The 16166-nt window shown below is 42.1% G+C and overlaps 1 protein-coding gene across 1 annotated transcript in view; it reads left to right on the top strand.

Moving 5' to 3' along the window:
• peak1 (pseudopodium-enriched atypical kinase 1) overlaps positions 1-16166 on the top strand; it is a 164900-nt gene that overhangs the window by 119348 nt on the left and 29386 nt on the right. The window contains exon 4 of the mRNA XM_034686370.1: positions 6756-10271. Within this exon, the coding sequence (XP_034542261.1) occupies positions 6889-10271 (3383 nt within the window). The 5' untranslated portion in view covers positions 6756-6888. The remainder of the gene's footprint in view (positions 1-6755; positions 10272-16166) is intronic.

Consider the following 16166-nt stretch of genomic DNA (forward strand, 5'->3'; position numbering starts at 1 on the left):
TAGTCGTGACCATATAACTGCTCAGATCACAAGATGAGACGGTACACGGTGTCTGGTTCATGAGAAGATGAGACAAGATGATATTTTAACACGGTCATAATCCTGTGTGATTTCCCATCAGTCTCAGGTTTTAGTCTCAGACATGATATCTGTACATGAACTATGTGTGAGCCTCTAACTTCTAATCATAGCTGTGTGTGACCTCCTAACTGAACTCCAAATTTAACATAAGAAATAAAACCAGTATAAATCATCATGTTGAATCAACCTGCAGGAAAGATCCTTCACATTTCACCACTGCATTTTGCCACTGAGGCAGAAACATTAGATTCTATTAGCATCCTTAATGGGTAAACATTGTGGATAAAAACATTAGCTTCTGGCTCAGGCTGGTCTTGAGAGTCCAGATAGCGGAAACAGATGTGAGAGCAGCCTGAGGAGCCACTTGGTGAGACAAGACCCGTCAGCTTTGATTCATGGTCCAGCTCACCCTGTTGGTATTCTAATTTGCATGAACACCAATTCTCCTTACATTATCCCTTACTTACTTTGAAAGTAATCAGATATTGTGATGTTTCGTTATATGATTGTCCTCCAGTTAGGGCTGGGCGATAATTCGATAATGATAATTATCGTGATAGAATTTTCAAACGTTCGATACAAATTTGAGAGAAAATAACCTGTAGTTACACCTCCCCACCACTGGAAAGGGAGGTGGCTCTAATGTTCCTTAAATACTAGTTGCCACCCAACATAAGACAGAAGAAGACGACGGCATTGAACGGCCAATCATGTCGCAGGGTGAGAGGTAGGCGGGGCTTAACAGCTGAAATGAGTGACATTGACACCGAAGAAAACTCAAAACCTACCAGCTCAAAGCAGAGTCGTTAGTTTGACACTGTGTCGACTCTGCGTTAACTTTTAACTTAATACACTTCATTAAATATACTTTCAGGATGTCGGTAAAGAAAGAGCACGGAGACAACTTCTGCTGTGCATTTCTAACACGTTTAATGTCCACCGCTACCGTAGTACAACTGAACAAACGTGATGCATTCACTGCACTGTGGGAAACAACATCACTCTGCCCGTAAAAATCTCATCTTACACAAAAGACCTGCTGCCTGTTAGCACCGTCAGAAATGATGGATTCAAGGAGCTTATCAGAAAACTAAATCCAGATACGAGCTAACAAACCATCTGGTTTCTTCAACTTTCACTCAGGACCAAAAATCTGTCTTTAAATTGAAATGAATTAAGGATTTGATATTTATCGTGATAATTACCGATATCGACTGATATGAAACATGTATTGTGACAACATCTATTCCTATATCGCCCAGCTCTACCTCCAGTTGATCATTGCAGAAATGATGTATCGTGAAATTATCTTCATGCTGGGAAAGGCATCAAGTATCACACACTCCCTCTACTTCAGATATCAGCATGTATAGAAGCACATAAAGTAAATTTGCTTAAGTTACAGATGTCCATCCATCATGTTGATTTATGTCCCTTTGATCATTTTGAGCTCAAATTACACTGCACCTACACAGAGCAGTCGTTTCTTACCCTCAGACAGCTATAACTCTATATGCATCAAAGATTCTTTTAAATTAACTACATCAATGCTTCCACCTCATCAAAGATGCATGACAAGCAAGGCAGTGATAAACCTAAACAAGACTGAGGAGAATAACCAAGCAGAGAGCAGAGGGACAGTTCCCCAATGAAGAAAAAACATAGTTGGCATATTTTAATGTATCTTTCAAGAAATGATATGATGCAATCTAGAATCATCATTGTGTCCATTAGTATGGAGCTTTAACTCTACATTTAATGATTTCAGATCAGGGGGAGCTGTGTAGAGGAACTGGCAGAAATCTGCAGGAGAGAAAATATTTGACTCCACTCTGCTTTTCCAATAATTGCCTGCTGCTTGCATCTTAGTGCTGCTTCACATCTCTCTAATCAAAGATGCAGCAGTGTCACACTGTCAAACACGCAACAGCTGAATCAATACAAACTTTCAATAAAGATCAAGCTCACACACATAAGAATGTAACCTTTACAGTATGATATGAGTGTGTGAGTGTGTGTGTGTTTTCTGCCATGTTTCACGTTTACGTAACACACCCCTGGTTGCACTGATTTGTGTATTGTTATTCACATTTTAGTAGTGTTGTGTAATATCTGTTACATAATGGAAGTTACACAAAAATAGCAGGCAATTATCAGGCTGATGAGTAGCCATGAGAAGAAACACTCATACAGCAAGGAGTAAAACTACACATGGGATCATTTTCACATGCAATGAAAAAAAAAGAGGATTACATAAGGAAGGCAGGACTGCTCGTTTCAGACAGGTCGCTCTCCCCTTCTGTGTGGTGTCATATGAAGTGTCCCGCATTGCGAGCTGGGTGACCTAAAAACACTGGACTTCATGCTTCATAAAAGGATTGTCAAGCAGATTGGATTGTTGATGCCCTGGAGGCACAACCGTCATCCCACATTAAATGACGCGGGGGTCGTGTCAGTATCATAGCGGCACTGCTTTTTGCCTCTGGCTTAATGAGAAACTAAAATATAAGTAATGTTTTCTGGCTAGTATAAGCAGTGTCATATCAGCCCTGAGTGTGCAGGGGAGATAAAAATATAAACAAAACAACAACTGAATGTGAATGTGGGCTGAGGGGAAAGTAGAATATGCTGTTACTTTCACCACTTCAGGTTTCTGTTTGTGTAGAAAGGTCTTTGTGACATTTATTGGTCATTTCTTGATTCTGAAAAGCATGACTGGGAAAAAACAGGCGTGAAACCAGAGAGTTACTTAATGTCATTCACTCTGGTGGATGCTTTTTGAAATAACATCGATCTGATTTGTGGAGAGTGAACACATGAAAGAGGCTTTATTGAAAAACATGTCATAGGAAGTAGAGCTGGGCAATATTGAAAATTATGTTATCATGATACAAGTTTTCTTATCAGTCGATATCAATAATTTCATTTAAATTTAAAGGCAGATTTTTGGTCCTGAGAGAAAGTTGAAGAAACCAGACGGTTTGTTAGCTTGTATCTGGATTTAGTTTTCTGATAAGCTTCTTGAATCCATCATTTCTGACGGTGCTAACAGGAAGCAGGTCTTTTGTGTAGGATTCAATTTTTGTGACGTTTTAGTTTGTAGATTCTTATTTTTCTCAGATTGAGGTTATGTGCATGATTTGATTTAAGTCAAACATAAACAAAAATATATCAAATTTTGTACTCTGTATCAGCTTTAATAGAGTATTGTTAAGATTAGTGCACTCCCCTTTAAGATTAATAAGAGTTACGGGCAGAGTGATATTGTTTCCCACAGTGCAGTGAACGCATCACGGTCATTCAGTGTTCTGCTGTCCTACAGTCCCGTGGACATTAAATGTGTTAGAAATGCACAGCAGAAATTGTCTCTATAATAATAGTAATAATAATACATTTTATTTGGTGGCACCTTTCAAGTCACCTGAGGTCACCTTACAGAGAATGAAAGCATATGCTCTTCCTGTACCCACATCCTGAAAGTATATTTAACTAAGTGTATTAAGTTTATAGTTAAAGCTGAGTCGACACAGTGTCAGACTAACGACTCTGATTTGAGCTGCTAGGTTTTGAGCATCCTCCCGCGTCGCTGTGGCTCATCTCAGCTGTGTTCACATTCCGCTCCAAACGTCTTTAAGCCCCGCCTACCTCTCACTCTGGGACATGATTGGCTGTTCAATGCAGTCTTCTTCTGTCTAATGTTGGGTGGCAACTAGTGTTTAAGGCACATTAGCGTCCCCTCTCTTTATATGAGTTGGGCGGTGTAATTACAGGTTTATTTATATTGAATTTTTATTGAACATTTGTTATATATTTATATTGAGAAAAATTATATCACGATAATTATTGATGTGGAATTATCGCCCAGCCCTAACTGGAGGACAATCATATAACGAAACATCATAATATCTGATTAGTTTAAAAGTAAGTAAGGCATAATGTAAAGAGAATTGGTGTTCATGCAAATTAGAATACCAACAGGGTGAGTAGTATAGCATGAAGCTCAGTGTTCTTATTATTGTATTAAGATAATTATTGTTATGGAATTATCACCCAGCCCTAATAGGAGCCCTATCTCTCTCCTGTCCCGCTGCTGTCTGCCTGAGAGGAAATTATATTAAAATGAAAGTCTGTGAGGGGCTGACCTTGTATAAGCTAATGTTCTCCATGTGCAAAATATCATTCAAATATTCGTAATAATGCCACTTTATGGATGCATCCCTCAGATGTCTGATTGTTTTTCCTGTTTGAAGAATACTGGAGCACGGCTGCAGTCCAGCTGTGCAAAACAAAGTCTTAAATTTGCCTTGTTGTGTTCTGAGGAGGCCGTGGGTAAGCAGTGGATAAAACGACTCAGGAATCATAAAATGAGTTAGTTTTTTTTCACCAAGGGGAGTGTCTGTGAGGGAGAAAATATTCCATCAAGTGTGGAAAGTCTGCCACAGAACGTGTCACGTCACTGTCAGGTTTTGATAAATACTGTTTGAATTACAGCCCGGGTTTCCTGTGAGGATGCAGTCTGTGCGGTGTGGTAGGATAAATCTTCCAACACCCAGCATGGCTTGGTCAGCAAAGTTTGATTCAAGAGTTCCTGCCTTATTGTGTCTGGCCCTGGGCAGGTACAGGGTGTTGTCATGGTAGCATCCGTCCGTACAGGATCTGACACCCCTGACCTTGTTAGATGGATGAGAAGACTGATTTACCCGTCCCTGTTGATATCAGCCCTGCAGTGAGTCATAGCCCTGCCTCTACTTGATAAAACTCAGGGTTGGGTCCTTATAACACAACTGAATCATCACACAAACTCTTACTCACTTAAGTATTTACTTTCATTATCAGTTGCAGAATTTTTTGGCAAGGTTTGAAAAGCTTAAGAAGTAAAGTATCGTAGGTTTAAACTAAAGCATTCGTACAGAATTTATGTTATTTTTTAAGGCAAGTTTGAATACTAAAGGAGATTCTTGCTTAAAGTATTTGATTCATTTACAGGAAACTAAATTTACCATTTTTGTCAATGACAAAGAAACAACTCAAAACAGGTCTTAACTCGATTAGCTCACCTTTGTAGTCATCATAGAGGTCAGCTCTTTGGAGGCAGACACTTTGCAGAACTCAGCTGTCATTGGTTGTTGTCGCTGTTATCTGGCCGGATGTTTGTTCTTGTTATAAAATTAAAATTTGTGGCTTAAGTTCCACATCCGCGTCCTGTTTATCCAGTTAGGCCAACCCAGAGTGCCCTCGAGTTCACACTGAACTCAATAGGTCAGAAATCTCCATTGATGCCCCTAAATCATGGAATACCCTCCAACAGACTTTAAAGTTGATATCTATCCCCTCCTTTGTAGAGTTTAAGACTCAGATCTCTGACCACTGTGTCTCAGATTGTATCTGTTTTAATGGATCTATTGTTTTGTGAATAATTATGTTTGTTTGTTTCGTGTTTCAATGGAGGGTAACTTCAATGTCTTCTCAGGATTAAATAAAAGCTTTGAATTGAATTGAATTGCTAAAATAGCTTTACACTGTGTCTACCTTTCCTGCCGTATGTGACACAGTTTTGAAATGATTATCCGTATCTTGTGCAACTCATAATGAGACACATTTCTCCCTCTGTTTAAGATGTTGGAATAAGTCGGTCGTGCTGCAACCTTTAGCTGCAACTGCCTTTGAACAAACTTTGCAGCTAGCTGTAGTTTGATTGAGGTCTGACTCAACAAAACTGAGCCGTGAGTCCGTGAATTAATGGATAGAAATAATTGATCTACGAGACCTTAATTCCCGCCTCCCTTGGAGTCGTGATTTTGGTCCACAAAATGTTTAATCCCCCATTTGTCCCTCCTTAATTTGAGTTAGATGTCATGAACATTGTTTTAAGTTAATCCAACACCACATAACTTTTAAACTCAACCACATTTTCATCCAAAGAGATTCTGGTGTTTGTCTTGACAAGTTGTGAAAGTAGGACGTTTCAAATATGCATGTTCTGTAGCTATAACCTTGCACCCATGTTTGTCCTGAATTCAATGTCTTCATGCTTAGACTGAATTTTTCATACTCCAAACATGAGAGTCAGACATTCCACTTCTGTGTCACTTATCAGACTTCTGTGCCTGTGAACTGAGCTGAACTGAAGCACTTTTGATTTCCATTTACTATGTTACTGATCTACTTCCAAGGATTTAGGACATTTGAGATTTTGATTCAATGACAATATCAGTACCTTTTATCTCACCTAAGCCTGGCGGAAACACCAACAACAACACAGAACAGCAATCCAGAAATAAGCTCTCTTAATCCTCTTCACTTCTGCCCCCTGATTCCTGAGCCTTGCATGTCCAGTTGAGGGTGAGGAGGAATCAGTTGACTGCTCCTCAGAGAGGAAGGCTGCTAAGTAGAGAAAGTTTGCCACCTAATGGAGACAATTTAGTACTACACTCCTAATACAATCTCTCTCATACAGGATATGTCTTCAGTTATTGTTCTGATGTATCATTTTTACTTCAGTTCAGCATACTGAGTATTTTGTTCTTGTGTAGCAGAACATTCCCACTACTCAGTACAGCTTGAATATGTGAAAGTTGTGTATCAATAAATAGATGAAATTCATGTTTTTAATTAAATGAACAATATTTCATTTTAAAGTTAGACTTACCTTTTTCTCCTCTTCTCTTTTCCAGGTCCAGTTTCCCCCAAATTTGAGGCCTGCAGTGTTCATCATTGCTGCACTACAGTCCGTTCCCGCAGCTGTTAGCTTCATGGAGGGGTTCCCTGTCCACTGACTCACCTGGCTGCTTCACCGGACCAGCAGCCATGTCTGCCTGCAGCACCTTTACAGAGCACGTGTGGAAGCCGGGCGAGTGCAAGAACTGCTTTAAACCCAAAAGTCTGCACTGTCTGTCTCAGAGTAGTGGAAGGAAGCTTCCCTCTGAGCAGAGGCTTCCAACATCTCAGCAACAGAATCAACCTCCTTCAGGGGCCAGAGCTAACCCCAACAACCCCCAGAGGGCCAGCAGTGGATCTGCACGCTCAGGACACTTCCGTCCACCCGTGGCAAAGAAGCCAACTATTGCTGTTAAACCTACTATGATGTTGCCCTGCTCTTCTGCAGGACTGGACTCAGATGGCAACCTACAAAGACCACCTAATGTGATAGAACAGGGCAAAACTTCAGCCTTTACGGTCTGGAATCGTAATGGACTGAACCGTAAGAGGCCAGGGGAGCCCAGCAACAATAATGAAGGAGAGGCTGGCAGTGAGGAGATTGAGGGTTATGGGCACCTCAGCCCCAGGACCCCTACTGGAAATAACAACAGCAGTGGACTGACAGACGTCCTGAAAGAAATTGCCGGGTTAGGCCCTGGCCTTAGCCCCACACCCCTCTCTGGTTCAAAAGACTTGTTTTGGGGGCGAATCAGTAGTTCATACCAACGGTCCTTGGAAAGAGGCCTTCCTGCCTCGAGCTGTCTGGCGATGGGAAGTACCTGTACTGGAAGCGGTGGCACCGCCCTCAAAAGGGTCTCTCTCAGCGACAGCACAGAGATCATCAGCAAAGAGGGCGGTCGCTTCTGCTACCCAGAGTTTTCTAGTGAAGATGATGAGGATGATGATGATGAGGATGATGAGGAAGACACTGAGAGGGATGATGATTATGAAGACGATGATGATGATGATGATGAACATGAGAGCTGGGATGAAAGTGATGAAGAGTTACTTGCCATGGAGATCCGTATGCGAGGCCAACCACGTTTTGCGAACTTTCGTGCTGCTACGATGTCCCCTGTTCCATTTGCTGCAGGGAAAAAGTGGAACACTGTGCCGCTACGCAACCGCTCGCTACAGCGGATTTGTGCGGTGGACTATGATGACAGTTATGATGAGATCTTGAATGGATACCCCTCAATGGACTCCAACGGAGTTCTTCTTCCCTATGGGCCCCATGATATGCAAGGCAGTGGTTTCATATCAAATTCAGAGTCGACAACTTCTCCAGACTCGTCATCATCTCTACCTGAAGATTCACGGACAACTTCCAGCAGTGGAAGCAGCGCCCCCTGTGCTCTTCGGAATGGCTTGCATTCGCCGACATCCAAGGCATCAATACCCTGCACTTCTCCGAAAAAGGAGCCCGTCCACAGAGCACTGAGTCCACTCAAAGTGACTGAAACACACAAGGCTGTTCTTGCCATTAGATTAGAGGAACAAGATGGCAGGGAAGGGATGCCAATGCCCCAGGCTCTTCCAGGTCAGCCAGTCACCATCAGTTTTAGTCCCACAGAGGAACAAGCTAAACCATACCGTGTGGTGAATTTAGAAAAATCGCTCATCTGTAAGCCTTACACTGTTGTGGACGTGTCGGCTTCCATGGCCAATAAAGACGAGCCAATTCCAGACTCTACTGCGAAGCCCAAAAACCTGTCCATGCCTACCAGCCCTACATCATTCTGTAGCACTCCTTCAGGTCAACCTCTGTCTCCAACCTCCCCTGTATCTCCTGCTCCCGCAGTGATGCCTACATCACCTATGTCTGCAGTTCTTCCAGGTCCCCCTCGGAAAAAAACAGGGAGCATACGGTACCAGGAAGTATGGACGTCAAGCACAAGTCCTCGTCAAAAGATACCTAAAGTGGAGCTGGGAGTTGGGGGTAATTCTGGCCCTTCCTTCCCTGCTCAGCACTGCAGCCACAAGTCAGCTCCCACTTCTCCCATTGCCGGGCTGTCCTCCTCTCGAACTGTTCCTGTGAAATCCCCCAACTTATCAGAAATCAAGTTCAACAGTTTCAACAACGCCGGCATGCCTCCTTTTCCTATTATTATCCGAGATGAGCCAGCCTATGCCCGAAGCTCCAAGAATGCGGTTAAAGTCCCTATTGTTATCAATCCAAGTGCATATGACAACCTAGCTGTGTACAAGAGCTTCTTGGGAGTTAGTGGGGAACTGCCACAGCCAAAAGGGGTTAGTAGTAGGGCAACCAGCCATACTTATGAAGAGATCGGATCCTCTGAGAGTGTTCAGTCCTCCACAACAGAGAAAAGTATGTCTGGTAAAGGCACATCAGAGAGAGCCTCTTTTGAAGAGACTAAAGCTTCACCTGAAGCAGTGTCAAAAGCTCCAAATTTACAGCCTAGAACCACTACAGACTCTAGCACTGTGACAAGCACTGTGATGAGCTCCTCAGCCGGGGCCCTCTCTCCTACTGCATCAACAAATTCCCCTGCCATTAATCCAAATCTGCCCAAAACCAGCTCAAACACTAATTCTGTTACACGCATTTGCAAGACAAGCGAGGACGCTCCTTGCAGTAATGATAACACAGACTCAGCTTTGTCTCCTGGGACATTGGGAAGCCATCGCGAGGAGGCCAGTGCTGTGCTTTTACAAATTGTGGCCTCTATCCAGCCTCCCCATTCTCCTCCAGACACACCTACAGCACAAGCCAAAACCCTCAGCTCTGAGGAGCTGTATGCTCTTCCACCTGATGCTATGAAGGAGACCCTAGCAAGACCCAAATCTCTCTTTTCCGCAACTGATGGCTGTCTCTCTAAACCCAAGAAGGACACGCCTTCTAAAGTTTTGTCCAAATCACAGAGCGCCTCTGCTGCTGTCCCACTCTCCAGCCCCCGTTCAGAGCCCAATGCCCCCTTCCCCCCTCCGAGATCCACATCCTCCCCTTACCACGCTTCCAACATCCTCCAGAGACATTTTGGCAATTGGACCAAGAGCTCTGCCTCCAGTTCTCCTGTACGCCCAGCTGAAGGTGAACTCAGTCCAGGTGCAGAGGGGAGACGGATTTCAGCAGATAGCTCTAAACCCAAACGCTGGATCTCCTTTAAGAGCTTCTTTCGCAGACGGAAAGACGAGGATGAGCAGAAAGAAAAGTCAGAGAGAGAGAAGGAGAAAGGCAAACTGGTTGGGATCGATGGAACAGTCATTCACATACTTCCCCCACCACCGGTCCAACAACATCACTGGTTCACCGAGGCCAAACCAGAGGATCCCTCCCAGAAGCCAACCATCATCTTCACATACAAACCAGAGAGCGGCGGCAGCCCTGGTGATGGAGAGGGAGAACTACGAGTAGAGGAGTGCAAAGACAACACAGCACTGACCACTGATGAGAGCAAGGAGCCATCCAGCCCTGGGCAGACACCAGTGTCATACAACACTGGATGTGACACCATCAGCAAGGACTTAAGGTATTTGTCCCAGAATACTTTATTTCTATATCTCAAGATAAATCCACATCAACATGGGCAAATAAAACCCCCCAGTGTCAAAGTTGAGATCATAACAACAACACACAAGCTCAGCCTCAGTGTTTTGATGACTTCCTCTTAAATAGAATATGTAAACTATGATATAGACACAAAAACATCATGCACAGTTCCTCTTTGAGTACTCCCATCTTTTTAATCTCTTACCAACTAATACTTCCTGTTCAAAGAAATCATTTAGTGAGTAACAACTGGAGTAATCAGTAGTTCCCTCTGTTACCCCTTTTTGACTAACGTGAACCTGGTTTTAGTTCCGGGCTGGTGCTTGCGCTGCTTCGGAGCTGGTTCAACTTGCGAACCAACTTGGCACCATTTTGGTTTTCCATCCGCTTGGGCCAGTGGAAGAGCCATGTCGTGACGTCAATTCTATGTCCCAGCAGGGTTAGCGCGAACTTTCCCTCACAATAACAAAGATGGCGGACAATGTGGCATGCTTGATGGTGTAGCCTAGGAATCCATTAGCTTCGTCTTTGAAATGTTTCGCTGCAGGAAAATGGCGGAAACTTGTTTGGTTTGTCTTTTTGGTCACGGCAACCTCGCCCCTCGCCCCTGACATAAGCGGTTCGCGGTTCTAGACCAGCAAAGAGTTGGTGCTGCTCTGGAACCTTCTTGTTCTCAATTGAGCACCGGCTCTGAACCGGCCCTGAAACTACCTCAGTGGAAAAGGGGTATGTTACATTGCAGCCAATCTCTCCTGCAAATTTAAAATTCACCAAAAAGAAACGTAAGCAGACAAAAAGAAAGAAAACAAGGCAGTTTTATAAACTCAGTATTTGCAATGTTTTTCCCTGTTTGATTGCACCCAGCCTTCCTCAAAGATGATGACATAAGATTTGTGGGATTGCAGCTCTTTCAAATTCAGTAATCCTGGCACTAACGTCTTGTAGGGTCTCTCAAAAGAGATGCAGTTGCACCAGAAAGTCGAGAAGTATTTCTAAGAGTTGATTGTTACTTCAAGCTGCTATAAAGTCAATATTGCCTTTACACAAATAGTTTTTAATATGCTTTGTCTTTGAGGCCTGAAGTTGTTTTTTTATTAATCTGCCAAAGTTCAGAGTCTTCCTACATCTCCCCCTGCAGGTCTAATTCATTAGTTTACATGCAATGCTTTATTAACATTAACCACAAGCATTCCCTTCAGAGCATTCATGCGACCTAGCTTTAAATTAAGACTCTCAAACCTTTGCCTTCTACTTCACCACGGCACCACGGGTGCTTCTCTTCCCATTAAACATATTCCTCATCGCATATTCTAGAGGCGTTTGATTTCAATTTGCCGTGTCTGCTCGCACACTCGCCCAGACGTCTAAGAAGGCTGAACGGTCTATGTGGTGTCTTTGCTAATGTCATCTATTACCTGAATAGCAGGCTCCGTCTCAGCGGTCCTCCCTTAAGGAAGGAACCTCAGTGTGGTACAAGTCAACCAACAACAGTCCATCCAACCCTTCCTTCATAAAGCACTGCTTCAGGTGGAGGAGTCGCTTTAGCCTTCTCAAATTGCATCAAAGCCTTATTATTAAACACATACACACACATCCACCATAACCAGTCTAATAGCCCTTTCTGTAAGTTTCCTGCAGTGTGTGTAATAGAACTAAAATAAAGATAAACTAAGATAAAGTCAATATAGATAACCCAGATGTTCCTCATACCCTGCATTTTCTGCATTACATCATGAGTTTGTGAGTGCTGTGGAGTGTAACTTGTTTTTCTGAGAAGCTGAGTGCCCAGAAGTGCTCAGAGATGGTAATCAGTTAGATGGATGCTGCAGCGGCCAAACAAAAGCTCATCCATCAGGATAGTTATAAACCGAAAGTATGGCTGCTAAAGTTCTTCTAATCATCACAGAGTTGAATAATACAAGCTGAAGAGATTCATGCTTTTTTAAGCGCTAGTTAATAAGTACTTCACACCAAAGTAGGGTAAAAAATGTCTGACTGAGTACTAACAACTGCATGAAAACCAGCCTCCAATCAAAATGCTCATCGCTCAACCGGAAGCATAAACTATATGTAACATAGACATTGTCTAAGTGACATCACACATTAGTTTCTGGTTTTATGAAGCTCAAAGATGAAGGCTGCCATATTGGATATGATTAGATTAGATGAGATATACTTTATTGATCACACACTGGGGGAAACTCTTTTTGTTCCAGCAGCTTACAACACGGGACAGGGGAATACAACAATGTGCTTACATAGTTAATTAACGTAGAATAGTTGAAATAATAATAGTAAGTAAGGTTTATTTAGCATAACACCTTTCACAGAGCATAGTCACAGAGTGCTTCACAGAGAATCAATATGGACAAGACAATACAATGTGTAATAAATAAGACAATGATGAAAGCAGACAGAATAACAACAAATTAAATAAGATGGTCAAAAACCATGAAGCGCACTTGGGCCAGAAGATTGTTCCACAGAGTTGGAGCCACAACCTCTAAGGCATGGCCACCTTTTCTTTTAGCCTCACAGCAGACCCTGATCTGAGGATCTGAGGGGTCTACTGGGGATGTAAGGGTGGAGCAGGTCGGAAATATAAGTGGGTGCTTGAAGATGGGTAGCTGTATATGTTAATATGAGGATCTTAGGATCTCTCCTCCTCTGTGCAACGATCACTAACACTGGGGATGATAGTTGCCAAGAGACTTATTTTGAAACAATGGAAGTCCCCATCTTCTCCTTCTATTCAGGAATGGATTTCTAACATGATTTCAGTCATACAAATAGAGAGACTAAGGTTCCTGCAATCTAGCTCTGTGAAGACATTCTCAGCTATCTGGAGCCCGTTCCTTGCCTTTTTGGATGAGGCTGACGTGTGATGAAAGTGGAGTATTTCTTTATATATGCAGACTTGACGCATAGCACTCCAGAGTACGCATCCTAATTGGCGGCTTTGTATGGTCTTTTTACGTTTGTTTGTTTTTGTTTTGTTTTTTGTTTGTTTGTTTATTTGTTTGTTTTTGTTTTTGCTTTGTATTTAAAAAAAAACAATAAAAAAAATATTGAAAAAATATATATATATATGAGGATCTTAAACTGTAATCTGAATTTGATTGGCAGCCAATGTAAGGAGAATGGGATGGGGGTGATGTGAGTTGTTTTGCTGGACCTGGTTAGCAGTCTTGGGGTCAGCGTTTTGGATTAATTGTAGTCTGTCAAGAGAAGATCTATTGAGGCTAATGAAGAGAGAACAGAAATAATCGAGCCATGAGGAAATGATGACAATGATAATAAAGGTAAAATAAAATAAAATAAAATGTTGCAATTATTCAGATAGAATCACTATGTACACTTCTATGTTATGAATGGATTGCAAGGTAGGTTATTGCACAGATAGAGAAACACCAGTTTATTGAAAACACAGTGCAACTCAAATATGGGATGTTTACAATCAGTATGTGGGTGTGAATAATAAATAATGACCCGGGAAGAAGGAGACATAGTGCCAAGTCACAAAATAGCTGCCAGAGCTAGCTGAGCAAAAAGAGATGATGACAGATGACTAACGGGACATTGTAGTGCTGCTGTTAAACAGTCAGATTGCAGATGGGATGAACGACCTGCAGGGTGGGAGTCTCAGTCTGCTGCTGAAGGAGCTGCTCAGGGACCCCACAGTCTCATGCAGGGGGTGAGAGGGATTGTCCATGATGGATGTCGGCTTGGTTAACATCCTCCTCTCACCCACCTCCTCTGAATATGCTGACTACAACTAACTTCCTGTTAAGCTAGAAACTAGCAGAGAGGTGGAGTTGAGGCCACAGCCTTGCTGCCTGGCAAAGAGCCACAACACACCCACCTGACGGCAAATCCGCTCCTCATGTAATTATCCTGAATTATACAAAACTCTTACCCTTATATAATCAAAAGTTATGAGATAATATTCACCCCTGAACACTTATCACAAGTATAGAAACCCAAACTGTTATCTGTACCAGGCTGTGAACCTGTCTAATTTTGTATGATACTTAAATGTGTGCTCCTTCAGGGTCTCCTTGGCCTCAAGTGGACTATCAATGCAATTTCCACATTTGCTTCATTTTTAACACCAGTTTTTTCTGCTTGGTCACATGTAGGCTCTTGTTGTGCCAGGAAGCTTTAAAATTGTGTCTCGGTACGTGAAAGAGTTGCTGACCCAAATAATGCAACCACCCGATTAATAAATGATATGTCAAAGTGATAACCAGGCAGCAATCAAGAAGGGGCTTCATAGGTGGCATGAGAGCTTCCAAAGTTAGAAATTGCTACTTGAGCACTTGAACACAATCTGCATTCAGTCCTCAGTGCCTCTTCTGGAGGATTGTGTTATTTCCCAAAGGGCCTACTTCCATGTGCACGCAGCACATTGACTTTGGTGTATTTTGGGGTTCGTACTGCTGTTTGGGATTTTGATGTTACTAAGACCGCATCCTGCAATCACACACGTCTAGCAGCAAAGCAATGTATATACGTATGCTTTGCAGACACCACATTTCATACAGTTGACCTCAGGTGGTACCTTATGTGTCCCACCTAGCCCTTATCCAAATTTGCCAATCTCATAATATTCCCCTTATATCATATCTCCTGGTTTATTTACGAATTCTCGGCCTCCCACAATCACGTCGTCTTCCTCAGGTAATTTTTACCCCTCTTCCGCTCCTCCCTTTCACATTTCTCTCCATTTGAGCCTGAAGCACTGTGAATCCTTGTATATTCCTCTCCTCCATCCTGTCAAGAGCTTGGCCCCATTCTGTCTCTTTTCTAATTTCACTGCGTTTTCTCACCTCTTCAAGCTTCAGCTCAAGTCATCTTTTCTTTCTTTCACAGCTTCCTGTTTCTCCACTCCCTTGATTACAAATGGAATGGGAATCAAGTATTAATATGTGATGCCTGGTTAATGCCAGGCTCAAATTGAGTATATTATGGTGTACTGAATATTTCATAGAGCAGCCAGTTTGTTACTAAGTAGTATGATGAAAAAAATATACAGGTCATTAGTCAGAGCGAAGATTGTGTTCCCACCTAATTTACACAGAGGATGACGGATCTCTCAATTAAAGAAAGTGAAGTATGTGTTTGTCTGTGTCCTCTAAAGCAAACAAATCATGATGAGCAGAATAACACTCTGGCTTTTCCGTCCTAGAGTGAGCGAACTTACGTGTCCAGAGCTGAAGTCAGACATAGAGATGCAGTATCCCTCATGCTTTATGTTTCACCCATTTTCTAACAACGAACATCAGGATGAACATCTGGCTCATCATTAAAACACTGAACAGCTGTTTGCAAGAACTGCGATTCTTCTCTTTCATTAAGTACAGAAATTATTCAAGTTTAATATGTTCCCAAGAAGCGTTCCTTATGAGTTATGCAGATACAACAGTTCATTTCTCTGAGTATACCGAGGCACTCACACAGAAATCACAGGGTTATGGCCTAAGTGGAATCATACTGTCCAAGCTCAATAGGTCACAGATCATAGACACCTTTTTTTATATAGTCATTTGCAAAAACAGATAAATCACTTTTAGAAAATTAAAACAACGTTTCAAAAAACACATTTTTTTCTATTACTAGCTTTAGGTATTATCGATCAACTGAAGTTGGGTGGCTTTGACTAAGTCAAAATGACATTACTAATTAAAGGTATCTTAAAAATCTAACTTTATTAAAAATCTATCTAAAAAATAAATGTGTTTTTTGAAAATTTATAAAAAATTTAGTTTTCTGTTTTTGCAAATGAACTCTAATATAAAATATGGCAAATATACAGTGATAGATCAAGATTGGGAATCACAAAAACCTGCTTTGTGATTTAAAGACATTTATAGTG

This window comes from Notolabrus celidotus, chromosome 6, assembly GCF_009762535.1.
Source record: "Notolabrus celidotus isolate fNotCel1 chromosome 6, fNotCel1.pri, whole genome shotgun sequence".
In the NCBI taxonomy this organism is placed as follows: Eukaryota; Metazoa; Chordata; class Actinopteri; order Labriformes; family Labridae; genus Notolabrus; species Notolabrus celidotus.